The 27,553-nt window shown below is 39.3% G+C and overlaps 1 protein-coding gene across 1 annotated transcript in view; it reads right to left on the minus strand.

Moving 5' to 3' along the window:
* The window catches only part of LANCL3 (LanC like family member 3), a 95,222-nt gene extending 69,431 nt beyond the window's left edge, over positions 1-25,791 (minus strand). Inside the window, exon 1 of the mRNA XM_054566406.1 lies at positions 25,219-25,791. Within this exon, the coding sequence (XP_054422381.1) occupies positions 25,219-25,791 (573 nt within the window). The remainder of the gene's footprint in view (positions 1-25,218) is intronic.
* Between the last annotated feature and the right edge of the window lie 1,762 nt (positions 25,792-27,553).

Here is a 27,553-nt window from a genome sequence, read left to right on the forward strand (position 1 = left end):
TTTCTGACACATTCGATCGGTCACAGCACCTTCTCCATACACTGTACAAATATTTTTTGTGAGTGTTTCAGTTGCATTTTTACCTTTCTTGAAATAATAAAGCATAATACACAGAAAATGTTGCATATTTTCTTCCATCTTCAATATTAAAATGGCTACACAAAAACTCACCAATTTTGATAAGGTTTTTTTAAAAAAATTTTATTTATTTATATTTAGAGAGGGGAAGGGAGGGATAAAGAGGAGGAGAGAAACATCAATGTGTGGTTGTATCTCATGTGCCCCCTGCTGGGAACCCAGCCCCCAACCCAGGCATGTGTCCTGACGGGGAATCAAAATAGCAACCCTTTGGTTCGCAGGCCAGCACTCAAATCCACTGAGCCACACCAGCCAGGGCTGATACGCTTCTTTTTTTTAAAATGCACACTGATATGACCTCTGTCACAATACAATCTAACAAAATTGTTTCAAATGAAGTTAAAGACAACTAAGTACTACAAGAGCCATTGCACAAAACAAAACAAAACAAAACAAAGAAACCCAAAAACCTAAAGGAACTTTTTGGCCAACCCAATATGTTCATTTGGATCCCAGAGGGATATAAAGCAATGGTTCTCTACCTTGGTTGCACAATGGACTCATCTGTGGAGCAGTAAAACTATTGATGCCTAAGTTGCACCTCAGTAGATTCTGATTTAATTGTTACGGAACATGGTCTGAGCTTCAGAAACTTCTAAATTGTTATGGGCTTCAGAAACTTTTAAAGTTGTCTGGGTGATTATAATGTGCAGCCAAGGTAGAGAAGGAAGCATTGATATTAAAAAAGTGGAGATCATGAACTTGGTTTAAGCAGTCTTTTTAGATATGACACCAAAAGCGCAAAATGACAAAAGAGCAGATAAATTGGGCTTTATAAAAATTAACACTTTTGTGCTTCAAAGAAAATCATCAATACAGTTAAGACGACCCATGCAATGGCAGAATATATTTGCAAATTATATTTGTAATAGGGGACTTATATCCAGAAATATAAAAAAATATTACAACTCAATAATAAAGAAAAATAACTCTTAAAAATGGGCAAAGGATCCAAAAAGACATTTTTCCAAAGATGTCCAAATGGCTGATAAGCAATTGAAAAGATGTTCAACATCAATTACTCATTAGAAAAAATGCATACCAAAGGCACAGTTATATACCACTTCACACCCACTTAACATGATTATAATCAAAAAGTCTGATAACAGCTCTGGCCAGCTGGCTCAGCTGCTTGGAGTGTTGTCCCATACACTAAAAGGTTGGTTGCAGGTTTAATCCCCATTCAGGGCACATACCTAGGTTGTAGGTTCCATTCCTGGTAGGTGTGCAATAGGAGGTGCCTGATCAATATTTCTCTCTCACATCAATGTTTCTTTCTCTCTCTTTCTCCCCGCTCCCTTCCTCTCTCTTTAAAACCAATAAAGATATCCTCAGGTGAGGATTTTTTTTTAATCTGATAATAAAAAGCATTGATGAGTGTGTGAAGAAACTAAAACCTTCATGAATTGCTGGTGTTGATGAAAAATGGTACAGCTGCTATAGGGATGTGGACATGTTAGTTTCTCAAAATGTTAAACAGAGTTATCATATGACCTAGCAATTCCATTCCTAGGTATATACCCAAGAGAAATGAGAACATATGTCATTATAAAAACCTGTACATTAATGTTTGTGGAAGCATTACTCATAATAGCCAACTGGAAATGACTCAAATGCCCATCAGCTGATGCATGAATAAATAAAATGTGATGTATTCATACAATGGAAAACTATTTGGCAATAAAAAGGAATTATGCACTGATACTTGCTACAACACAGGTAAACCGTGATAACATTTTGCTAAGTAAAGAAAGTCAGTTGCAAAAGACCACATATTGTATTATATCTATTTGTATGAAATGTCTAGAATAAGCAAATCCTAAAGACAAAAAGTAGATTAGTAATTACCTAGGGCAGTAGGGGTTGGGGCAGGGGTAAGAGCTGGGTAGAGTAGAGGAGTGACTGCTAATAGTTTAGTGTTCACTTGGTGTAATAAAAATTTTCTAAAATCGATTGTGGTCATGGTTGCACAACCTAATGAACATATTAAAACCACTGAATTGTACACTATAAGTGGGCAAATTGTGGGATATGTAGATTATATCTCAACAGAGTTATTAAAAATGGGGAGAGGTAATACTTGAAGGAATAATGGCTAAGAATTTTCCAGAAGTGATTATATGAACCTACAAATACAAGAAGCACAACATATAACTAGGATAAGTAAAATGAAATCCAGGTTCACTACAGCGAAACTGCAAATAGCCAAACACAAAGAAATCCCTGGCAATCAAAATTCAGAGGGCACTGCAAACACATCAAAATCATCACAGCATCTTAACTGCCAGAGAACAGAACTTTAGAACAAGGGACTACCTAGAAGGTGTCACTTTGGGACTGAAATCTGTAGGAAAACAAAAACAAAAACACTAGACGGACACAGAAATGAAAATGGTACTCTCCTGCCTTTGATTCACATTTGGTTTTTAAAACAGGAACATAGTTGTCTGATGAAAAACATAAAATGCCTCAAGCTTGAAAGTTGAATGTTAAAAGCCATTTGACACAGTAGTTTTAGTTAGAATCTATAAGAAGTCACCTGAACCAAGGGGAAAAATGGGGACTTTTCTCTCACTGCTGGAGATACTGATGGGGAGTTTACCTGTTGGTCAACACTGAAGAGTATAAATCAGAAACAGCTGTGCCATCTTGCTAATTAAAAGCTCATGTTACCTAAGATGAAGAGAAATATTAAATTAAGTTGTAGTATGCTGAGGGTCCATTTTTCCTCCTAATTTCTGATTTATACCCTCTTCAGGTATTTGTTTATTCACATTGGGAAGGACGTGATGAGGTATTCACTTTTTAGATGAATAAAAGTATACTTACTGAAAACTGGTTTTGATTCTACTATTTTTGTACCTATATGATTCATAAATATTTAATTCAACAACTGAGGAACAGTATTTTAAGATGCAATTAAAGTGTCTGTTTTCTACATGACATTCTCTTTACAGGAAAAGCATAAATTCTTCAAGACAAACAAAAAAGAAATTCTAATAGCTCATTAAGGGTACGGTCTGTCAGTGTTTATCAAGAATGAATACAAGTTTTAAATCATGGAGATAAAGGTTGAGAAACACATAAGATTTTATCACCTACATGAATACAGAAGTAACAGATTATTTTAAAAACAAAAGCCTTTGTATATGTCAGGTATTATACAAGTCCAAAACAATGGTGTCATAAAAGGTGACTTTATGTTAACAATCAGAGAGTTCTATTTGTCAGCATAGAAATGCACAGGTGAGCACATGCCTCACTTTGTAATGTAGGAGTGGTAGAATTTTACCATTCTTTGGTTGTAAAAAGTCTGATTGTGAGTAAAAATATGACAATATTCATGAACAACCAAGTATCCTGTCCATCAAATACTTAATCCTAAGTGGTGCTTCTGTCAGCCCCATAAAAGCTAAAACACATTTTAGTCAGGAGCTCCTTTGAAAATGTGGGTTGTCTGTCTTGTTTGTCATTTTCAGTTTTATATCCCACATATGAGTAAAATCATATGGTTCTTGTTTTTATCTAATTTTGCTTAGCATATTTTCAAGATCCATGTACATGAACATACAATGCAGCACACAGATGATATTCTACAATTGTACACTTGAAACTTATATCTTACTAACCAATGTCATAAATTTAATAATGTTTTAAATAAAAAAAATACGGGTTGTCCTTCTTGAGCTTCAAATAAAGGGGGCTATTTAGTTTCATGAGATTAAAAACACTTCATCTGTATTCCTTTCTTCAGTAAATTTGTATCAAGAATCTTCTGTTTGCCAGGAGTGTGTTTGTTACTCAGCCCAGTGGTAGTAAAAAGGTAGTAGTGATTAAGAGCTTGTGGTTGCCCTAGTTATGCTACAGGAAAGGCCCCCTCTTAATGTGGAAGATGAAAACAAACATGGTATGTGCAGTGAACAGTACACCCAAAAAGGCAGCCAGAGACGCTGGGGAGAGGGATCGACTATGGGACGGGGGTGGGGGGTGAAGGCTTGTGAAAAAAACAGCAAAAGAAACTCAGGGAACAAATATATTGTGAGAAACATTCTGCTAAGTATTATTTATCTCAAAATTTGTCGTCTACTTTCAATTCTCACACTTAGTCACCCATGTTTGTCTCCAATATCCCACTACCATTTCTTTAACCATGTTTTATTTGGGAACTTCTCACCTGTACCAGAACACCTTCCAAATACCTTCTCTCTGAGTTTTCAAGCTACTATGAGGAACCTGGGGTAAAAGTAAGCAACCAATTCAGTCCCAACTCCCCAGAACTGATTTAGAAGCTCCACCCACTCCCTTGAGGGTTCTTTCAAAGGAAGAGAAACAATTGTTGGTTTTATTGGTCAACATATCTAGGCATATTTAAGGAGTGGGAGATTTTGTTCAACAGTAATGATACCCCCAGCCCAAGGCAGCAAAAAGAGCTCAACTTTGAAAAAGAACTTGAGTTCTAGACTAGGCTCAATTCTTTATCAATCGGAAGCCATAGTCCCATAGGTAAGATTTGGTTTATAAAAGTATCCTGCTCAGGCAATAAATTACCCATTGTAATTTATTAATATTAATATAAGTAGGATAAATACCATTATCCTACTGTTATCAACCCTATATATCTGGGAAAGTTACTTAACCTCTGCAACGTTTTCTATTTTTCATTCTGAATATGGAAGTAGTAATATATCCAACTTGAGGTACTGTGAGAATTAAAAGAGACAGCTTATGTAAAAAGCACTTAGCAGACCTAATGTTCTATATAATTATTACTTTTGGTTCCATTGACTTGGAAGCATTTTAGGATTTTGGAGCATTTTAGAGTAACTGCCATGAAAAAATATTATTGTTCTGCTTTACACAAGTGGTTCAGCCAGTTTTATTATACTCTAATCATCTATCTTTTCATTTTTAACTATTTTAACTCTCCTCTTCCTTTCTGGGTAGAAGCTTAATAAATGTACTGCTGATTCTTATTACCTTACTCAATACTTTATTAATAAAGGCACAACAGTTTGAATGAAACCATATAAAGATTTTAACTGACAGAGCTTACAACCACTCAAACTAATGTCATCATTAAATTCTAACTTAGTACTACTTATAAAGATATAAGGGATAATATCAAGCCATATTTTTGATAGGGAAGTATTTCTTTACAGAATTTGTCTATAAATGACATTATTTCTGTTATTAGATAACACCCTAGAAATGTTTTGAGAATATTTTTTAATCGCTGAGCAGCAATAGAATAAATGTGAAGAACAGAACAGAATATGGGGAAATCGCAGCCCAAAAAGCACAGGTTTGGTTAAGAAAAATATGTTTATTTTCTTAGTGTTCATATTTCCCAAAAACTATATGTTCACAGTTTTAAAAAGTTCTTTAAAATATCAGGCTCCTGCCCTACCCCTCTCCATCCACATTCTGATTCCTCTGAGGCAAAAACTTAAAACACTTTCATGTGTATTTTTTTCTAGCTACTTAGAGTAAGTCCTCACTTAACATTGTTGATAGGCTCTTGCCACTGTGGTGAAATGACATATAACAAAACCGATGTTACCATGGGATAATTGATAAAAACAAGAGTTAAGTTCCTATGGCATCTCAACATTATAACGAAATGACATTATTTGAGGATCTGCTGTATCTTCTTATTTGTAAATGACATCCTTTGACAGCTATTTCTTGACTTTTCCATTTTAGATGTTATCTCTTAATTTCCTAACATGGAAGATGAATATTTAGCTCTCTTATAATATCTTTATACGTACATTTCCTTTCTCACTCAAAATAGTTTTATCACATTTGTTACCAAAACAACGTTTATTTTGTTAAATTAATATTCATTAAGCTAAATTATGTGCAATGATTACCATTTCCTTTCCCCTTCTATCCTCCATGCAAGTTAATAACTGACTCTTCTTTTTATATGGCTTGGTTTTCTATTTGTCTAGAACAAACTCATGCCCAACCTTCCAGTAAGACCTGACAAATACCTCTAGGTACAGCCAAACACATCAGATAAGGCTTCTATTATCTCTTTAAGATTTCATTTATTTTTAGAGAGAGGGGAAAGGAGAGAAAAAGATGGAGAGAAACACTGATCAGTTGCCTCTCGTACTGAGGACTAAACTCACAACCCACTCGTGTCCTAACTGGGTATTGATTGAACTGGCAACCTGTCACTTTGTGGGACAGCGCCCCACCAACTGAGCTGGTCAGGGTGAATCTACTATTCTTTTTATTTTTTTTTCTCCTGGCCATATTTGGGCTATAACTCTGCTTCAGTATTCACTGGCTGCCTTCCAGGCCTGATACCCAGCTGTCGCCCTGAGCTGTCCTCTACCATCACTTTGGAACTTTCCTATTATTCCACCTGTATTGGTTTTCCAACTTTTGAGATCCCATATTTTCCTTTTTTTAAAAATTCATTTCCCCTTTGCAATTGACCAAAACAAAACATTTTACCAGTTAGAAAGTGTTACAGATGGTGGCTGATTCGCTTGGAACCTCTGGCCCTAAGTAGTTGTTGTTGTTGTTGTTGTTTTTAAATCACATGTTCTGTGAGGCTAGATTATGTCTGTTTTATGCTTTTGAAAGAAAAAGTTAAAATTTTTTTTGAGACACCTATCTTTTTCTACTTTCACACTTTGTTGATAATTTGGGCTGCTATAGAATTCTAGTTGACTTCCAGTCAAGATGGAGGCGTAGGTAAACACAGCTCACCTACTTGCACAAACAGCTAAAATTATAACTAAACTACAAAATAACAATCACCCAGAATCATCAGAAAATTGAGTTGTACACAAGTCCGACGACCAAGGAATTAAAGAGGTCACATTCATCCAGATAGGTAGAAGGGGCAGAGACCAGAGACGGGGAATGGATGGTCTCACACCCACATGTAGTGGATAAAAATAGGGAGGGATATCACAGGAGTGAGGGATCATAGGAGTGAAGGAGCACAGCCCCACACCTGGCCACCCAGCCCAGGGATCCAGTGCCAGGAGGATAAGTCCCCAAAATTTCTGGCTGTAAAATCCAGTGCGGGTAGGGCAGCAGAAGAAACTGCAGGATTCTCAGGTGTCTCCTCTTAAGGGACCCGCAACGGACTTGGGACTTAAGCAAACTCACTCCCTCTGGGCTCCAACACCGGGCAAACAGAAAGGGCACCAGTGGCATATGGGGAGAAACTGAATTGTCTGGCATCAGGTCAAGTACCAGGGCACAACTTCCTCCTGGACAAAACTCCAGGGGCCAGGAAGCAACCACTGTCCCTTTTCTGAGACCATACCCACACAGAGCCACAGAGCAGTGGCACCATATCTAAGACTCCATCAACTTGGTTCACAGGAGTTGGCCCACCCTGGTTATTACTCCCCATCCAACTTATGAGTGCTCTTTTCTACATTAGGCCACGCTATTAAGACAGGGAGTCAAAGGAGCCCTACCTAACATATAGAAACAAACACAAGGAGGCTGCAAAAACGAGGAGACAAAGAACTATGACCCAAATGAAAGAACAGAACAAAACTCCAGAAAAAGAACTAAATGAAACATAGATAGCAATCTATCAGATCCAGAGTTGAAAACATTTGTTATTAGGATGCTCTAGGAACTCATTGGGTATGTCAACAGCATAAAAAAGACTCAGGTAGAAATAAAGGTTACACTAAGTGAAATAAAGAAAAATTTACAGGGAATCAACAGTGGAGTGGATAAAGCCGAGAATTAAATCAATGATTTTGAATACAAAGAAGGAAAAAATACAATCAGAACAGCAAGAAGAAAAGAGAATCCAAAACAATGAGGACAGGGTAAGGAGCCTCTGGGACAACTTCAATCATACCGACATTCGAGTCATAAAGGTGCTGGAAACAGAAGAGAAAGAGCAAGAAATTGAAAACTTATATGCCAAACTAACGAAAGAAAATTTCCCTAATCTTGTGAAGGAAATAGACATATAAGCTCAGGAGGCACACCCAGTCGCAAGTAAGATGGACACAAAGAGGATCACACCAAGACACATCATAATTAAAATGCCAAAGGTTAAAGATAAAGAGAGAATCTTAAAAGCAGCAAGAGAAAAGCAGAGACTTACCTACGAAAGAGTTCCCATAAGACTGTCAGCTGGTTTCTCAAAAGAAACCTTGCAGGCAAGAAGGGACTGGCAAGAAGCATTGAAAGTGATGAAAAGCGAGGACCTACAACCTAGATTACTCTATGCAGCAAAGTTACCATTTAGAATCGAAGGGCAGATAAAGTACTTCCCAGACAAGGTAAAGCTAAAGGAGTTTATCATCACCAAGCCACTATTATATGAAAAATTTTTAAAGATTCTATTTTTAGAGAAGGGAAGGGAGGGAGAAAAAGAGGGAGAAAAACATCAATGTGTGATTGCATCTCATGCACCCCCCTACTGGGTACCTGGCCTGCAACCCAGGCATGTGCCTTATACTGGGAATCGAACCAGAGACCCTCTGGTTCACAGTCTGGCACTAAATCCACTGAGCCATACCAGCTAGGGCTATTATATGAAATATTAAAGGGATTTTTTTAAGAAAGAGAAGATCAAAACTATGAACATTAAAATGGCAATAAATTCACAACTATCAACAACTGAATCTAAAAAACAAACTGAGCAAACAAGAAGAACAGAAACAGAAGCATAGATATGGAGATCATTTGGATGGTTACCAGCTGGCAGTGGGAAGGGGGAGAATGGGGGAAAAGGTGCAGGGATTAAGAAGAACGGATTGGTAGGTACAGAATAGGCAGGGGAATGCTAAGAACAGTATAGGAAATGGAGTAGCCAAAGGAGTTATATGCATGACCCATGGACATGAACTGGGGGTGGGGACTGCTGAAGGGAATGGGGGTACTTGGAGGAGGGGGGGCAAAGGGGGAAAATTGGGACAACTGTATTAGCATAATCAATAAAATATATTTAAAAAAAAGAAGAGTTCTAGTTGACAAGTAATTTTCTTTGTGAATTTTTGGAGGCCTCGCTCCATCATCTTGTAGCTTTGTGACTTGCCATCCCAAGGCCAGTGCTAATCCTATTATGGAACCAGTTTTTGGTGTTTTTTTTTTGGAAGCCTTTAGAATCTCTTTATTCTTTTTGCATCCAACATACTGGTGGCCCCCTTAACTCTGGAAACTCATGTCCCTTACTTATGAAAAATATGCTTGAGTTCTTTTTTCATAATTTTTCCCTTTCATTTACTTTGTTCTCTTTTATTAGGACTGACTACAAGACAGAGGTTGGACTTTAAGTAGTCTTTTCTCTTTTTATCAATCTCATTATCTAAGGTTGAACTTTCAGGGACACATCCTCATTCTAATCCTTCTACTGAATTATTTTATTTCTCCTGCCATATTTTTAATTTCTAAGAGTTTTTTTTTTGTTGTCTGAATATTCCTTTCAATATTATCCTGCTTTTATTTCATACAAGTGATTGCTTTCCTGACAATATTAATTATATATTTGGGCACGTAGGAAATTTTCTTCTGCTCCCAGTATTAACTGTTTACTGTTAGTTCAGTTTTCCTATTTGTTTATTTTGTTATGATCACTGTCTTTCACATTAGATGCTTTCCTCAAATGTCTTTTGACTGACAGTTCCTATTTAAGGGTCTGTACCTAAAAAGTTCATTGGGAATTCTGGGTGTGGAAGAGGGCTAGTTAATTGCTGGGATTTACTCTACTGCAACAAGGCAGTGTAAATGATTTTTCGCATTGGTAACAGATACAACTAAAAATGTGAGTATTTGTGATTCTTTTTATTAAATCTATTTGAGAACCTAACTCTTGGTGTCTGCCAGTGTTATGGGAGTTGAGTTGAGGAGGAAACTAGATTTGTGTGAGGGGGTAGCAGACAGGGGGATTATTTCACCATTCAGCTTGTAGTACTGCTGTTTTCAGTGACATACCTTATCTCTGTCCTTGGCACTGCACTGGTCCTCAAAGCCCAGAGCTACTCTAATTCAATTTGGCAAGAAAGTGAACTTCAAGGCTTCTGCTAAGGTCTGGAGGGCACATATATGGAAACTGTGTGTGTTCCTACCAGATCCCTTCAGATCCTTCCAATTGATTCTATGAATCCATCCCCCAGTGTCCATGTGCTTTGCTTCTACTAACTTTCACCTTCACCTGCAGGCCTTATTCAGAGTCTTAGTTTTAGGCTACAACACAGCTGTCCATACCTGGATGATAACACCCTCACACCCAGCTATAGCGAATTATTTGTGCAAGAGCATGCCTCTAGTCAGAACAAACTCTGAGATGTAATGTATACTCCAGAACTCCTCTAAAGGATGGGACACAAGCCTGAGAGCCTAAAATCACCCTTTTGCTTGCCTTCTTACCCTTCACTGTTCCCCCCACTCCTATACTGGTTTCTCCTGGGAGCATTTCCTTACCGAAGCACTTCCCCATGATTCTGCCTCTCAGAGTCACCTTTTGGAGACCTGACCTAAGACCATCATCTAGTTGCCTAGGTTTGGGAAAGGATCCAGGAGTTTAACCACTTTTCATCAAACTTGCAACTAGCACTTCTGATTTGGAGCCTGACCCAAACCCCCACTACCACCAGTGATTTCAAGAACCTCCAATTCCTGAACCTTTAGAGCATTCCAGGAAGCTGAAACTGGAAGTTCAGAACAATTGTAGAGCAATTTCCTGTACTGTCATTTTTGTTCAATTTTAAGGTAAATTTCAGAAACACCTTGAGCTTCAGAGTTCAGTTCAGGCTATTATTCCAAAAGTCTTCGAGTAAAACTCACTCTCCTCTTGGCAGTGTGTACTTTAGTAGAAAAACATGCAAAAAATATTACACCTGACTTACATCTATAGAAGTTAAGATGCTCTATAGTCAGAAAACGTGGGTTCAATTACTTTACTATCTGTGTGATGATAGGCAAGTTATTGAACCTCTCTGTCACAATTTTTTCCCTTGAAACAGACACACTCATCACAGTGCCTGCCATATAGTGAGTCCTATCCTTTGAGTTATTTTCTGGTGGCGATAATGATTTTGGTACTACCACCATATGCCTTCATCTAGCTCCCACATTTCAGAGATGTTTGGCAAAGGTTAAGGTTATTATCTAAGGCAGTGGTTCAAAAAATGTAGGCTCCAGACAAGCTGTAGCATCCCTGGGAACTGGTTAAAAGGCAAAGTCTCAGGCCCTATTCCACACCTACTTAATCAGAAATTCTGCTGATGGAGCCCAGCCATGTGTTATACCAAGTCCTCTAGGGGATTCTAATGCACAATCAAGTGCGAGAAACACTGACCTAAGGCCATAGATCAGAGAAAAATATAACAGACCCCCATGGAGAAGAACACCCAGACCTAGAGTCAGTTGGTATGGTAATAAACATTGTAAGCAGAACTAACAAATATCTATATAAACCTAATTATTAGGGATAGGAGTAAGTCATAAGTATACCTTTATTATTATAATAGTATAGTTGTAAACATTAAGATCATCATGCTATATGAGAGGGGGACCCAGAAAATGGAATTTATTAAAAAATGTATATTTATTTTTACACATTTAAACTTCAGTCATCTTCAACATACTCTCTATGTGATGCAATATACCTATTGAGATGTTTTTTCCACCGCTCAAAACAGTTTTTGAACTTGTTGATTCTGATGCCTTTTAGTGTTCCTAACATTTTTTTGTTTCACCTCTTCCACATCAGCAAAATGTTTCCCTTTGAGGATTTTTTTTCATCTGGGAAAACAGTACAAAACAAAAAGTTGCTTGGGGCAATATCAGGCGAATAGGGAGGGTGGGGCACGGGGGTCATGCCGTTTTGGGTCAAAAACTGCTGAACACTCAGCATGGTGTGGGCAGGTGCGCTCATAAATCACCTGTCATGAAATGGGCAAATGTGTTGAAAGTCTTCAAAAAAATTCACTGAAGCTGAACACAGCCTCTTACAACAATGCCAACTGGTAACTGATACAGATGGGTTCCTAGGACATTCATCTAGCTGGGGAAGCCTATACTACAAGGGGCCCGCCCTCCAGAAGATAATTCCATTTTGTGGGGGGGGCTCATAAATGAATATGAATCGGAGCTGGGAGCTAAAGAGTAAAATGTAGATTTTAAGTCTGTAAATTGACAGTGAGCCTATACCACACAGTCTTGAAATGCAAATACAAAAGTGCATTAATGCAAAAACCATAGTTTCTGGGCACAGAAGCTGAAGAAACACTTGATAGAATCCTTAATTATATTAATGTTTTTCTGAAACAAGCTACGGAATGTACATGGTCTGTAACATTTGCTGAGGAAAACTCATTTGAAATTGTCACTTCACCAGGGACACAACTCTTGAAATTCCTTTGAAATTCTGAATTAGTGCCATGCAAGCAAATGATCTTTAGAAGCAAAGAGGAGAACTTAAGAGCAAGAGAGAGCTTGAATCTGTCACTCAGAATCTGGGGGAACAGAGCAAGAAACAAACATTCCAACATCACCTGCGTAGCAATTTACAGTCGCTTAAAGCCAATTAGGTGATTTACTCTGAGAACAGATCAGAGACACAAGAAAGCCAATTCCTTGATTAATTCCACCAAGAACCTAAAATTTTAAAAAGAGCAAAGAACTACCCTGTCCTTGGAGGAAGCAAATCTCAGAGAGTAACTCACACAGGTTTGTATTTAAGGGTGATGACCAGCCACTCAATTTACTTTGACACATAATCTCTCTGAGCAGCTCAGCCTAATCTCCTGCATGAGAGAGCAGAGGATATTTCCCTCCAGCCCTTTATGGTCTCTGTGTGAAGATCTCAAAGCTCTGCTGTTGGGATATAACAGCTCTGAATACCACCACAGGGAACATTAGACAGACTGGCTGAATGTCTAAAAACCATACTTATATTCTTTAGTCAACACAGAGTCTCACTTTACATCAATGATAATAATACTCAAAATACTAATAAAATAATGGCTAAGTTATACAGCCTTTATGCCTAACAGAGTCTTTGCTAAGCATATTACATGCACATACTAAGTGGATCTTCATAACACACCTATAAGATGAGTGCTGCTTGTATTACATTAACCAGACGAGGAAATTAAGCCTCAATGATGCTAAGTAACTTGGTTAAGGTCAACCAGCTACGGTGGTGGAGCCTGGATTCCATCCCAAGGCTACCTGACTCCTAATGCTCTGTATTTACCCACAAGTATTGCCTTCATTGAGAGTCCCACGTATTTTAGCAAGTTGCAGTCTATGATACATGTGCAATTTTCTTTGCCTCACAAGGACTGAAAACATTTCAAGTAGCAATATTATTTTACTGAAATGTTCATGAGGACAATACTTCCTTTATGGTTGAGTACTGGATCTCTGTAGCCTTAGACAGCTGTAAAGTCTGTTAGGAATCTCCCTCCTAAAGTCACTGTATGAGTAGAGATTCAGCTGGTCCCTATAGTGTTTGCTTTAAGATCGGTGATGCTTTGGTTGCCATGGATACCAAATTTCAACACTTCACTGAGCACAGGGAATCCATCCCAGGCAAAGCAATGGAGCCAGCAGATGGGCACACTAACAGCTAACTGCACATAATACTACGACCAATATTTGTTTTGCCACCTCTCATTTAGATGATGTCCTTGCCCATGACGTCTGTAAGACTGCCTCTCATGTGGGAAACAGCTTCTTTATGGCCCAGGTAGCAACACTCACACTTAATGCATCAAAGTCATTCATTTGTCTGGGTTGTTGAATGGGTAAAGCTATTCAGAAAAGGAAATCTGATCTTACACAAACACTTCTTTGTTCAGTTTGTTAAAATAAAGAATGGATCAAATAACTTCTTGAAAATTCGGGTTGTCCAAGTGGCTAGCACCCCAAGAATAATGAGTCTATTAACTTAAATCCATAAAGAAAATAACTAGGAAAAAAGAAGTAATATATATGTGCGTGTGAATATATATCTAGAGAGATGATAGATAGAACAATCATGAGCACAACATTTTTCCTTGAGAAAAACCAAATATCCAAGGCATTGTATTTAATTAATAGGTCAGAAATCAATTAGCAAAAGTGAATCATGAAGAGACAATTACTTGAACACGTCATGAACTATCAGCCAATTTATCAAAGGACCATCACCACATGGGGATATTAAAAGACTGCCCTGCCACATGAAGGAAATCCACTGTGTATTGTGTAGGAGCCACTCACATTACAAACATCACTCACTCAAGTAACCAGCAAAAATGAAATTAACCAAGTTAATAAGAAATTAATACAATCTATCATTTTCACATTCAGAGATCAATAAACAGAGTGAAATTCCATTAAAACCACCTCCTCATACAACACTGGAAGGTTGAATTATTGGCAAAATAAATAATTCAGTATATTTAAAAGAATTTTAACTATGCTTGTTTTATTTCCCCAATTTATTCATTCAGTAATACAGAAATTACAAGCCATGCTCTCTTCAAATAATTACAATACAAATAATAAGTTTAGGTTTTAGTGGAGTGTATGTTAATAAATAAAAAGGTATAAAATTATATCTAAGAAAATCAGGATTATTTTGACTAGATTTGTTAAATTAGTCTATCAGAAAAAAAATTTTAATAAAAAAATAACAAGGAAATGTCTAGGTACCTTCAATTTAAACTAATTTAAAGTTGGGAGTAGCACTACTTTATCTCACACAAGTAAATGTAATTGAATGATTCTACAATGGAATGGTTCCATGAGCATCCAGATCATACTTTCTATCTGATCTAGGAATGTTATAATATAATGTCTCTTCTTTTATCATTATGAAATAACTTAAAAGTGCTGGAATGATGTCTATTTGGGCTTTTAAAGAAATTCTAAAAAACCTTTTGTATATAATGCAAAATTACATTTAACAGAAAAAAGAAATCCACGCATTCACTCACAGATGCTGAGTCCTTAATCCCACAAGGAGATGTGCCAGGCAGTGAATCTTTCCTTCAGCATAAACTACAAACTAGAGAGCTGATATTCTGGTATTTGTGGAAGAAGTCATTTTCAGTATGAAGGACAAAAAATGAAAATCATGAATTTTTATTGGAATCAGTCAAATTTGTTGTTAGGTTGCCCATACACTGAAAACAAATAGTGATTCAGAGCTTTGTACTCAAGTATGTTCAATGACCCTGCAGCAGTAGTATCACCTGGAGTGGGGGGGGCTCTGCTAGAGATGCAGAATCTTGAGACTCACCGTAGACCTGCTGAATCAAGACCTGACTTTAAACAAGATTCCCTAGGAGATTTGTGTGCACATTGAAGTGTGAAGAGCATTAATTGAAAGCAGAGATTTGGCAACCCTCCTGTGGGATATGGAAGACCATCTCTGCCACTATCTGTGTAACTTGGAAAAACTTCCACAACCGCTCTGTGCCTCAGTTCCCCCCTGTGTATGATGGAGATAATAACAGTGCCTATGTCATAAAATTGCCAGTAGTCTTAAATGACAATACCTCTAAAGTGTTTACACCAGTATGCACAATAAGGGAACAATCAGTGTTAGTTCTTATACCCTTTTAGCAATCACAGGGTTCTATGTCAAGAGTAACAAAAAGATCTAAGCTATAACTTACAGAAGAACCCCATTTTCTGGCAGGTCTACAATCAGGCAATTAGGAACTAGACTTGGACTTGGCCTAGAAAAAAAGAAATCCAGCTTCCCCAATTTACTGTCATTTCAAGCCAAACTTGAGGGTTTACTTATGCAGTGCACACATATAGCTGCTTACAAAACAGACCACTCATATCCATATCCAAATTGAAGTGACTGTTGAAAGCAACAATAAACAGACTAATTTGCTACCCTAGAAACCTCCATTCTCATTTTGCACCTATCAGTTTGTCACATATTAAGAGGTCTGATTGAACCCAGTGCTGAAAATAATGTGGGAACACAGGCACCCGTGAATGCTGGCAAAGGAAGGGAAATTGATCTATACTTTTTTGGAAAGCAGTTTGATCATCTCTATCAAGTGAAAAATACCTTTAAACTTTGACTTAGCAATTGTTTTAAAAATTTATCCTACATATATAGGGTCTGGCAGAAGTAATGCCTGCTTGAGTGTGGTTGGTAGGGTACAAGAATGTCTCACACAAGATAGACAGCATTTGAACATTTTACCTGAAATGTCATATGGTGTGCTTGAGTGTGATATTGTTATGTTACAGAATTACATGCTTATGATTTTGTAATTAAAGGGGGCGTTATTTGTGCCAGACCCTGTATATTTGCAACAAAAGGCAAAGATACATATATAGAAACATGAGTGTTATATGTATATATGCATATTATATGTATATATGTGTATTCTTTATAGCAGAGGTTTTGGTAGCAAAAAAAAAGAACTTGAATCAACTTAATGTCTGTCAATAATGATTAAGTGGTGGTATAATAATTAAATCAGTATAAAGAATGAGACATCTCTCAATGCAGTAACGTGCTAAAATGCCCAAGGTACTACTATAGCAAGAAATCGAGCTATAGAAAAAATACACACACACACAACATGACCATTTGAGTGTATAACAATATAGATATTTATACAATATAGCATTTCTAAAAAAGGAAATGTTAACAATTATGCTGAAAGAAGGCATTTTATTATATATCTTTTTGTATCCTCTTTTTGTTTGATTTTACCTTGTATAACGACAGTAAAAATTTTTAAGAAGAAATCAAAATTTTAAGCAACTTAACATTATACCCCCATGAACCAGAAAAAGAAGAAAAACTAAACCCCAAAGTTAGCAGAAGAAAGAATAAACATTAGAACAAAAATAAATGAAATAGAGACTAGGAATACAATATGAAAGATCAGCCCTGGCTGCAGTGGCTCAGTGGACTGAGCACTGGCCTGCAAACCAAATGGTTGCCCCTTTGATTCCCATCAGGGCACATTCCTGGGTTGTGGGCCAGGCCCCCAGTGGGGGGTGCAAGAGAGGCAACCACACAACAATGTTTTTCTCCCTTTCTCCTTCCCTTCCCCCTCTATAAAAAATAAATAATATTTTTAAAAAATCAACAAAACTAAAAATTGGTTCTTTAAAAAGATAAGCAAAACTGACAAACCTTTAACTAGACTAAGAGAGAAAAAGAAGACAAATAACCAAAATCAGAAATGAAGGTGGAGAAATTATAGCTGACACCACATAAATACAGAGGGTCATAAGAGACTCCTATGAATAAGCAGACACCAACAAACTGTAGAACTTAGGAGAAATGAATGAGTTCATAGAAACATGCAACCTACCAAGACTAAACTCATGAAGAAATAGAAAATCTGAACAGACCAATAACAAGTAAGGAGACTGAAGCAGTAATCAAAAATCCTCTAAAAAAAAAAAAAAAAGCCAAGGCCAGATGGTTTCTGGTGAATTCAAACATCTAAAGAAAAATTAACACCAATCCTTCTCAAACTGTTCCAAAAAAATTGAAAAGAAGAGAACACTTTCAAACTCATTTTATGAAACCAGCAATACTCTGATACCAAAGCCAAATAAGGACACTATAAGAAAACTACAGCCCAGTGTCCCTGATAAATATAGGTTTAAAAATTTCAACAAAATACTATCAAACCAAATTTAATGATACATTAAAAGGATCATACAACATGATTTTAAAAGGTATTCATCCCTGGGACACAAGGATGCAATACATAATATTAATAGAATGAAAGATAAATATCATGTAATCATCTCGATAGATGCATAAATAGCATTTGACAAACTTCAACATCACTTTATGATAAAAAGTCTCAAAAAAAGAAGGAACAAATATCAACATTATAAAGGCCATATAAAAGAAGCCCACAGCTAATATCATACTCAATGATGAATGCTTTTCTTCTAAGATCTGGAATAAGCCACACTCAAAACCCCAACTAAACATAGGACTAGAAAAATAATCCTAAATTCATATGGAACCACAAAACACCCCTAATAGCCAAAGCAATCTTGAGAAAGAACAAAGCTGGAGGAATCATACTTTCTGATTTATAAAACTAAAATAAACAAAACAGTGTTAATGGCACAAAAACAGACAGGCCATGAAACAGAATCAAAAGGCCCAAAATAAAGTCATGTGTATATGATCAACTAATACTTGACAAGGGAGCCCAGAGTACTTAATGGGGAAAAGATGGTCTCTCCAATAAATGGTGCTAGGAAAACTGGATAACCATATGCAGAAGAATGAAACTGGACCCTTATCTTACACCACGCACAAAAATTAACTCAAAATGGACTAAAGACTTAAACATAAGACCTGAAACTGTAGAACATAAAGGAAACATAGGGAAGAAGCTCCCTGACATTGGTCTTGGTGACAATTTTCTGGATATGACACTAAAAATGCAAGCAACAAAAGCAAAAATCATTAAGTGGGACCACAACAAAAACGCTTCTGCACAGCAAAAGAACAATCAACAAAATGAAAAAGAAATCTACAGAACAGGAGAAAATATTTTCAAATCATATCTCAGATAAAGAGTTAATATCCAGCCCAGGCTGGTGTGGCTCAGTGGCTTGAGCACCAGCCTGTGAACTGAAAGGTTCGATTCCCAGTCAGGGCACATGCCTGGGTTGTGGGCCAGGTCCCCAGTTGGGGGCATGCAAGTGGCAACCAATTGATGTTTCCCTCATATATCAATGTTTCTCTCCTTCTTCCTCCCTTCCTTCCCCTCTCTAAAAAAATAAATAAAAATCTTTAAAAATAAAGAGTTAATATCCAAAATAAATAAAGAACTCATATAACAATAGCAAAACAGCAAACAACTCAATTAAAAAATGTGCAGAGGAACTTCACAATTTTCCAAATAAGACATACAAAGGGCCAAAAAGAACATGAAAAGGTGCTCGACATCACTAATCCTTGGGGGAGTGCAATTCAAAACCACAATGAGATATCACCTCGCACATGTTAGAATGGCTATCATCAAAAAGACAAGAGATAACAAGTACTGGCAAGGATGCGGAGAAAAGAAGAACGCTTGTACTCTGTTGGTGGGAATATAAATTTGTGCAGGCAATGTGGAAAACAGTATGGAGTTTCCTCAAAAAATTACAGAGAGAACTAATATATGATTTAGCAGTTTCACTTTTAGGTATTTACTCAAAGGAAATAAAAACAGGATTTCAGAGAGATACCTGCATCCTCATGTTCACTGCAGTATAATTCATAATAGCCAAGGAAGTGGGAAGGTCACAAGACAGACCTTGCCAAGGGACAGATACTTCGGTAACCACACAAGAACCCTACCCCTTGCCTTTCTTCTTTCTTGTCAGAATCTGCGTGTAATGATAGAGGTTAGAAATGAAGGACACTAGCCTTCCCAGCCTCCCCTGAAACCAGAAACGGCCAGTGATCAAAGGCTGGGCAATGAGGCAGAGAGGAAATTCTTCACAGATAAAATCTTCTGTATGATTTTTTTTTAAAGATTCAAGAAAACAACCTCACACCCTCCCATTCTACTTCAATTGTATAGGAACTCAGAATGGCAGCAGCCATCTCGCAAACTCGAGGAGTGATACAGCTCCCACAATGAGAATAACAGAGAAAAAGGTTGGAAAGGGCTTGGGTTCTGATGCCCTTCTTGAGCTGCTGAACCAATCCTGGAGTGGCCTAGTTCTACACCCCTTGAAAAATTAGGTAATAAATGTTCCCATTATTTAGATCACTTTTTATTGGATACTCATTTATTTGCAAACCAAAGCATCACCACTTACACAGCTGCTAACCACCTGCCTTAGAAATGAGCTGAGGACCCAATTAACAATCATGCAATAGTTGTTTTTTTTTTTTAATCATGGCAGGAAGATAGATTTCTTGTATTGGGTATAATTTTCTATGTGGTGTTCAGAAGCACTTCTGATTTTCTGTTAGTAGACACAAAACGGAATAACTCTGACTTCAATAAGCAGCTACTATCTGCCAAGCACTATACTAGGCATTTTATCTAGAGTGAATCATCACAGCAACTTCCAGACAATTTCCTCTTTGGCTGGGAAAATAAAATCACATCTATATTTTCTCAAATTTTACTTAAACAATTTAGTATTTCCCTTCATTACAAATGCAGACCACAAACCACCAATAATACTTGTACCTTTGCCATTTACAGAAATTACAGATATATTCATACCATACTGCAGTTGTTGGATATCTCGAAATATCATTGACTCCATCACTGTTTCAAAAGTACCATAACCCCTAGACCTGCTGCCAAATCTTGTTATTTAATGTGTGAATAAAAAAGCACATATGCTACTGCATCACACATTTTTTAAATGTTTTGGTAACTGAATGTCCATATAATTGGCTTTCTTTGTCATCCTATGCGTTTTACTTTATGCATCTAAAATGTTATTATAAGAAGTGTTATAGAGCCCTTGTAAGGTAGCTCCATTGGTTAGAGTATCATCCCAATATGCCAAGGTTATGGGTTCAATCCCCAGTCAGGGAATACACAAGAATCAACCAATGAATGCATAAATAAGTGGAAAAACAAACTGATGTGTCTCTCTCCCTCCCTCTCTGTAAAATCAATCAATAAATTTTTTTTAAAGAAGCACTATAAGTTTCACCAGATTTACAAAGGGGTTCTTGGCACAAAAGGTGTTTAGACCCCCCCATAAACAGTCCTCCTTGTGATCATTCTTAATACTATTCAATCCACTTTTCATGTGGAAAAGCAGAGTGAGCTTTTTAAAAGGTAAGTAAAATGAAGACATTCTCCTGTTTAAACCTGAAACAAATGCACACTCCTAACTGGGACTGACCTGGCTCTGCAGGGTGATTTTACCCTGCTCAGGGCTCTTACCTGGTCTTGAACTCCTCGATCCATCTGGGCCCCGCTCACTCTGCTCCAACCATACTGTCCAGCTTTCATTTCTTTGAAATCTCCAAGCAGTTTCCCACTTCAGGGACTCTGTCCTTGCTGTCCCCTCTGCCTGGAATGACTGCTCTTGAAGCAGCCACTTCATTCTCATGCTTCAGTGATGAGCCAGGAAATCACCCCCACAAAAAAGCCTTCCTCACTAACCTATGCCAAGGCCCCTCCCCTCTCCTGTCCTGCCCCCTCTTAGTTCCTGTTTACTTCCTTCAGAGCACTTATAACAACATAATTATATTGATTTTTGTTCATTACTAAATCCTGGCATCTAGCAAGGTGCCTGGCACATGTAAATACCTGACATTCACTGAATCCGTGAATAAATGAGAGAATAAGTAAATGAGGAAGCTATTATTAATCTATTTTGCAAGTAAGGAAATTGAGGCTCAAAGATGTTCAATTATTTGTCCAAGGTTGCCCAGTGGCAAAGTTATTATTTTAACTGTGGCCCCTAGGCTCTAATCCCCTTTCCATTTTTTTCTAACTCCCTTTGCCTTGCTACATTTCAGCCAATTTGTGGAAAACAGAATAGACCCAGTGCAAGTTTTTATGGTATGATTTCTTGGGACTTTAGTGCCCATTGCTCAAGGATACCTGATTAACCCTCAAAGCCACTTCCCTTGAGTATTTCCAGAAAGGAATATATACGTGGATATGGTGATTCTTTCTGTTTCTGTTTCTCTCTACATACATACACACACACATTTTTTTTTTTACTTTTGAATCTTATAACCCTAAATACAAACAATAAAATCAAATGCAAGGAATAAAATTCAGAAAAGGATAAACTAAGGAAGAAAAATATTAGATAAACTTGAGGTAAATGCTTATACACAAAAGTACCTGTGATTAGGGACTGTATACAAGTGTATGTGTACCAGAATCCTGGCCCTATGCTTCTTAAGAGCCAGCATAAAGTAAAAAAACATGATCAGCTACATGACACATTCTGATGATTTAAAAATTCAATCAGTTTCCAGGAGGAGCACAACTAACTATTCCTGTTTCTAAATCCTGAGAGAAATTCCTCTTGTGGGTCCTCATAATGAAAGCATGGTAAGACAAAGTAATCAGTATTCTAAACTACAACCTTATAAATAAATATACCAAGTTTCATAGAATGGTGTCCTATAGCATCCCTTAACAGACGTGGCTGGTATAATGCCAAAATCCATGTAGCAATGTTTTGCCTTGCTATTCAAAGCATGATCCCTGGCCACACGCATCAGCATCATCTGGGCACTTGTTAGAAATGCAGAATCTCAGGCCCAATCACATGCCTGCTATAACAACTGGTATTAATGACATCTACAGGTGATTCCTATGAACATTAACACTGAACAAGCACTGATCTAGTGGTCAGGCTTGATCCGAGGCAGAATTTTAAGAAATTAGTATTCATTCATTCATTCATTCAACAAATATTTACTGAGACCTTGGTGGCAGGAAAGTCTTTTTTAAACATGACACCAAAAGCACCACCATAAAGGAAAATATTGATAAATGAGACAGCACTGAAACTGAATGATAAAGCAAGCCATAGAGTATACACTATTTGCAACACCAAATAAAGGAAAGTTGAGAACCTAAGTATGTACCAGCCACTGTCTTAATGCTGGGAATATACGTAATAAAACAAAAATTCTACTCCTATGGAGCTTACATTCTAATTGGAGAAGACATAAATCAACAAAATAAGTAAAATGAAGCAAGAAAGGGGCATAAGTCATGGAATGGGGTTGCAGTTTTAAATAGGGTGGACAGGGAAGGCCTCATTAAGGAGGTAACGACCTGTACAAGGTCAGGGAGCTAGCTATAAAAATAGCTAAGAGAAGTCTTCCAAGCAGAGGGAACAACCTGCAAATAAATGTCTGAAACAGCAAGGCCAGTGTGGTTGAGGCAAAGTGAGCAAGAAAGAGAGTTGATATGCAGGGGGCCAGGTCATGTGGGGCCTTGTCGGCCATTTTAAGTGTCTTAGCTCTAACTGCAAGTGAGACGGGAAGCATTGGACAAAAGGTAATAGGGAGCCATTGCAGGATGTTGAGCAGAGAAATAACATAATGCAAAGTGTTAAGGAATGGCTTTGAGTGAGAGAATCCAGCTCAGAGTACAGTGCACTAATCCCAGTAAATGGTAATTCATTCAACTATTAGGTGCCAAAAATGTGCCAAGTAGCGAGGGGAGGATCTAGACCAGGTTGATAACTCAGGGAACTGCCAGAGGAAAATGACTCTAAATGACATTGAAGGGAAACAAACTCAGGACATAATGACAGATTATTTATAGAGAATTGACAGAAGTTTGCAATTCAATTTAATCAAGGTTTATGGATCATCTACTGAGGGCAAAGCCATATCCTGGCTAGCACATAAGGGGTGGAGATGGTGCGTAAGACTTGTATTTTTCCTTCAAAGGGCTTCCAGCCTGGCATACTTAGCCCCTGCCTTTCCTCTCCCTTTCTAGCCTCAACTTCATGGATTGCCCCAACTGAGGCTGACAAAAACTAGCTGATTTGCTCCGGTGAAGAGCTGTCTCTTTACCCTCAGAGCTGTTCTATCTCCTAGGAGCGGGAGCCAAAACACTTCAACTTAATTAGTATAAAAAGACAGATCTGGTTTGGCAGCAGGTCAGAAGAGAGGTCCCAATAAATGTCTTAGTGTATCAGCCTTGCAGACTGTCCCTGGGACCCTAGTTTTGGGGAATGGAGTCCCTCTGGTCTGTTTCCACTTGTATGACCTGATGAGTCTCCCACTCTGCCATTCCATTATAGAGAAAAGGCCCCGCGGCACTGAAAGGGTAATAAGAGAAGTTTAAGGAAAGCAAGTGGGAAAGTAAGACTTTGAAAATTGCCTACTGCCAGACAGCAAGGTCTGAGGAGCAGATGCAAATGTAATGCAAATGATATGTAAATAGTCCTGTGGCCTTCTAAAAGATTTTATACAACTTGGAAGGGCCCTTGAGAAACTGGTAGCAGAAAATAGTGACTCAGAGGCAGAGTGACTATTTCAAGAAAACTTTGTCACACAGATCTTTGCTGCCCTGCTAGCACAGAGCAGTCTTTAGTAATCTTTTCTCTCACTTGAATCAACCTCACCTTCTATAAATAAAAAAATCAAGTCTGCCTCTGTAAAGGTTATCTAAGTGAATTACACGTTTAAAACGCTCTGTTTACCTTTAATTTTTCTTCAAGCGTCTCTCTCACCTAAATAAAGGCTCCAGTGGATTATGAATGAAAGAGCTTCTCAGTTCTAGTTACTATGATCCTTAGAATTTTGTTCCCTACTCTACAGGAACTAACACATTCTCTTCTAATATCCACACACTATATCCAAACTTAATCCAGGGAAAAAAAAAAGCCTATATCTGGTTGTGAAATCCAGTTCACTTCAAGGAGCCACTGGAAAGCTATTCATTAAGAAAACCTGCCCTGTCAAGTACGCTGTCTTTTTGACAATCCTTACTAATCATTTCAAAATGAAAAATGCACATTTGATTACAATTGGGTACAATTCTTTCTACATTTATGTATTTAAAAAGAGGACACCCCCAACAGATACGAATTTTGTAAGAGCCGTAAGATGAACTGAATAGTAAGCGCATCAAACCTACAGCTGGGCAGTTATTCTAGGTTACAGACCCGGGAGTCACAGAAGCAACTGACCTCCACATTAGCGATGGAAACCATGATGACATAATCAGCCCCCCAAACTCCATCACTTTTCTAGTACTCTAACATTCGAGTGTACTTCAGCTTTTGACAAGAGGGTCAAAGGAAGGGAAATCCCTTTCGTTTTAGGTGTTTTTAAAAGCTCATTTGAAAGGGCCTCCAGAAAGCTACTGGGCGAAGAGGAATTTAGTCAGATGGCACGTTCAGCGGAAAACCCGGACAGCTCAAAGACGCGGAATCCCAACAATGAGAGAGTAAAAGGCGGGGTGGGAGGGGGCGGGAAATGAGGAAACAGAGAAAAGCAGAGATAAACCTCAAGAGAGTGAAGAAATGACAGCGCTTAGAGTAACAAAGAAATGGAGAATGGCCAGGGGCACTGCGCCTGGAGCCTGGAGCCCCAGCCCAGGAAGGACAGCGGGGTAGGGCCCTGGAGGCAACGAGCAACCCCCCCACCCCCACCCCGCTGCCGGGGCTACCTCTTACCTCCTGGGCGAGTTTCTGCTTGAGCACCAGTGCGGCACACAGGTAGCCCGCGCGGCCCACGAACAGCTCGTCGGAGCCACACTCCAGGAAGGAGACGGGCGCGCAGACGGCACACAGAGCTCGGAACTTGCCCAGCGGTTGCACGTAGTCAGACCGGCCCAGGGCGTGGTACACGAGCGTAGCCACGGCATACACGCCCGCGCCCCCCAACAGGAAGGCTGCGCGGGTGTCGGCGTCTGGCTCGCCCCACTCCTCAGCGCGGGCGCACGCGTCTATGAGGCGCTTGGCCGAGCGCAGGTAGCGCTCCCGGGCCCCGGCAAAAAGCGGGCTCTGCGAGACGTGGTAGAGCATGTAGGCCACCCCGGCGATGCCGCCGTACAGCCCCCCTTGGCAGCTGCTGGCCGCGGCCGCCGCCCCCCGGGCCTCAGCGCCGCCCGCGAGCGGGGGCAGCTCCTTGAGGATGCGCTCGATGGTGGCGGTGACTAACGGTGCCACCGCCTCCTCGCACTGGCCAGCCAGCAGGCTGCCCTGGTAGTCATCGAAGCGGTTGGCGAAGCAGCGCTTGGTGTCCATGCTGCTGCCTGTGCCCCCCAACGCCGAGCCGGGGTCCACTTGAGGGCGCGTCCTGCAGCCCCGCACACCACCTATCGCTTTCTGCGGCGCTTGGAGAGTGGTAGATTCGGCTGGGATTGAGCAAAGAGGCTGGGACGGGAGGTGACAAGAGGAGGCGGGCGCGAGGAAGAAGCACGGACCGGATTGCCAAGTGGGCCACACGGCTGCCGCGAGGCTACCGAGTGGCCACCGAGTGGCCGGGACGAGCGCGGGGGTTGTGCGCCGCCCGTCCCCCTCCCAGAGGCCGCGCCCTCTCCGAACCGCCCCCTCCTGCGCCGCCGCAGCTAGGCTGCCTCTCTAAGGGGCCGAGGTGATCTCTAGCAGGACCCACGCGGAGCCCGCGCCACTCCTCCCGCCCCGCCCCCAGCTCCTCCCCTCTTGGCGGAAGGCCAAGGAAGCGCGGGACAGCGATTCCGAATGCTGAGGCTAAGCAGAAGCACACCTGGCGGTCGAGGTGGAGACCTCGAGTACCTTGTCTATTTACTCTGTGTGGTCCTGGAGTCAGCAGATCAGCATCACCTGGAAGTATGTTAACACTGCAGCATCTCAGACTTCGCTCCAGACCTAGTGAATCCAAATCAGCATACTAGCAACCTCCCCAAGTGATTTCGCATGCACATTAATTTGAGATGTCACTGAACTAGAGTACTAGTAAAAAACTGAGCGCCCTCCTGAAACTTGTTTTTCATCTTGGTCACTTTGGAGTTCTCATTCTGAATACTTAAATCCCAAAGGCTGAGAGGTTTGAGTACTTCACGTTTCGTGCATTAAAATGGTTAAATGCTCCATAAGGAAACTGTTTCTTGGCCTTGGTTGTTGTGACGTTTTTCTCGGAGTATGCAGATGTAAAAATTCAAAGAACCACACCAAGTTAAGGTAAGAGGGCGAGAGGGTAAGAGGGTTCTGTCTTCTACTCTGGAGACCTCTCCTCCCCCATGTATGCATAGTAAGAGCTCAATAAATATCTGAGGTCATCAGTTATAGAATAAGGTTAATATAAGCGTAAATGCTGCGCTAGAATTTTAAGTAGGCTTTTTACCCTTTTCTGGCTGTCCTGAGTTACCTCTTTCCCTCCCTTCCTTCATTCCCATGTTTCTTCTGCTTTCCTTCTGAAGACATTATTGAGGGTCTCCTGTGAGTCCTGGACTCTGGATATAGAGGAATAAACAAACAAACAAAAAAAGACATGATTCTAGACCTCTCGGAGCTTACACTCCAGTGGGAAAGGCAGAAAATGAACACACAATGAGCAGCCTTTGTTTTGCTCTGCTGTTCTAAAATAATTATTCCTTTCCCCACCCTGACCAGTGTGGCTCAGTTGTTTGGGTGTCATCCAGCAAAGTGAAAGGTTGCTGGTTGGGTTCCTGCTCAGGGTGCATGCCTGGGTTGTTGGTTTGGGGCACGTGTAAGAGGCAACAGATAGATGTCTCTCTCCCTCTCTTTCCCCCTCCCTTCCCCTCTCTCTAAAAAATAAATAAATAAAATGTTTTTTTTTTAATAAAATAAAATAATTCTTCCTTTCCCAAAGTGTCAACCAGTGAAGGCCAGATGTCACCTCTCCTGAGGTGTTTGCATTTTGATAGGGACTGTGCAAGACACAAAAGAAGTGACTCATGGAAAAGTTTCTGACACTTTGTGGGGAGAGCAACTGCTCCCGCACAAGACTTAACTTGAAAGGCCAGTTTTGTTTGGAGGCATTTTTTTTCCTCAAAAATGTTAATTG

The sequence above is a fragment of the Pteronotus mesoamericanus genome, unplaced genomic scaffold (genome assembly GCF_021234165.1).
Source record: "Pteronotus mesoamericanus isolate MK-2021 breed Mesoamerican mustached bat unplaced genomic scaffold, CSHL_Meso_final contig_173, whole genome shotgun sequence".
Classification (NCBI taxonomy): domain Eukaryota; kingdom Metazoa; phylum Chordata; class Mammalia; order Chiroptera; family Mormoopidae; genus Pteronotus; species Pteronotus mesoamericanus.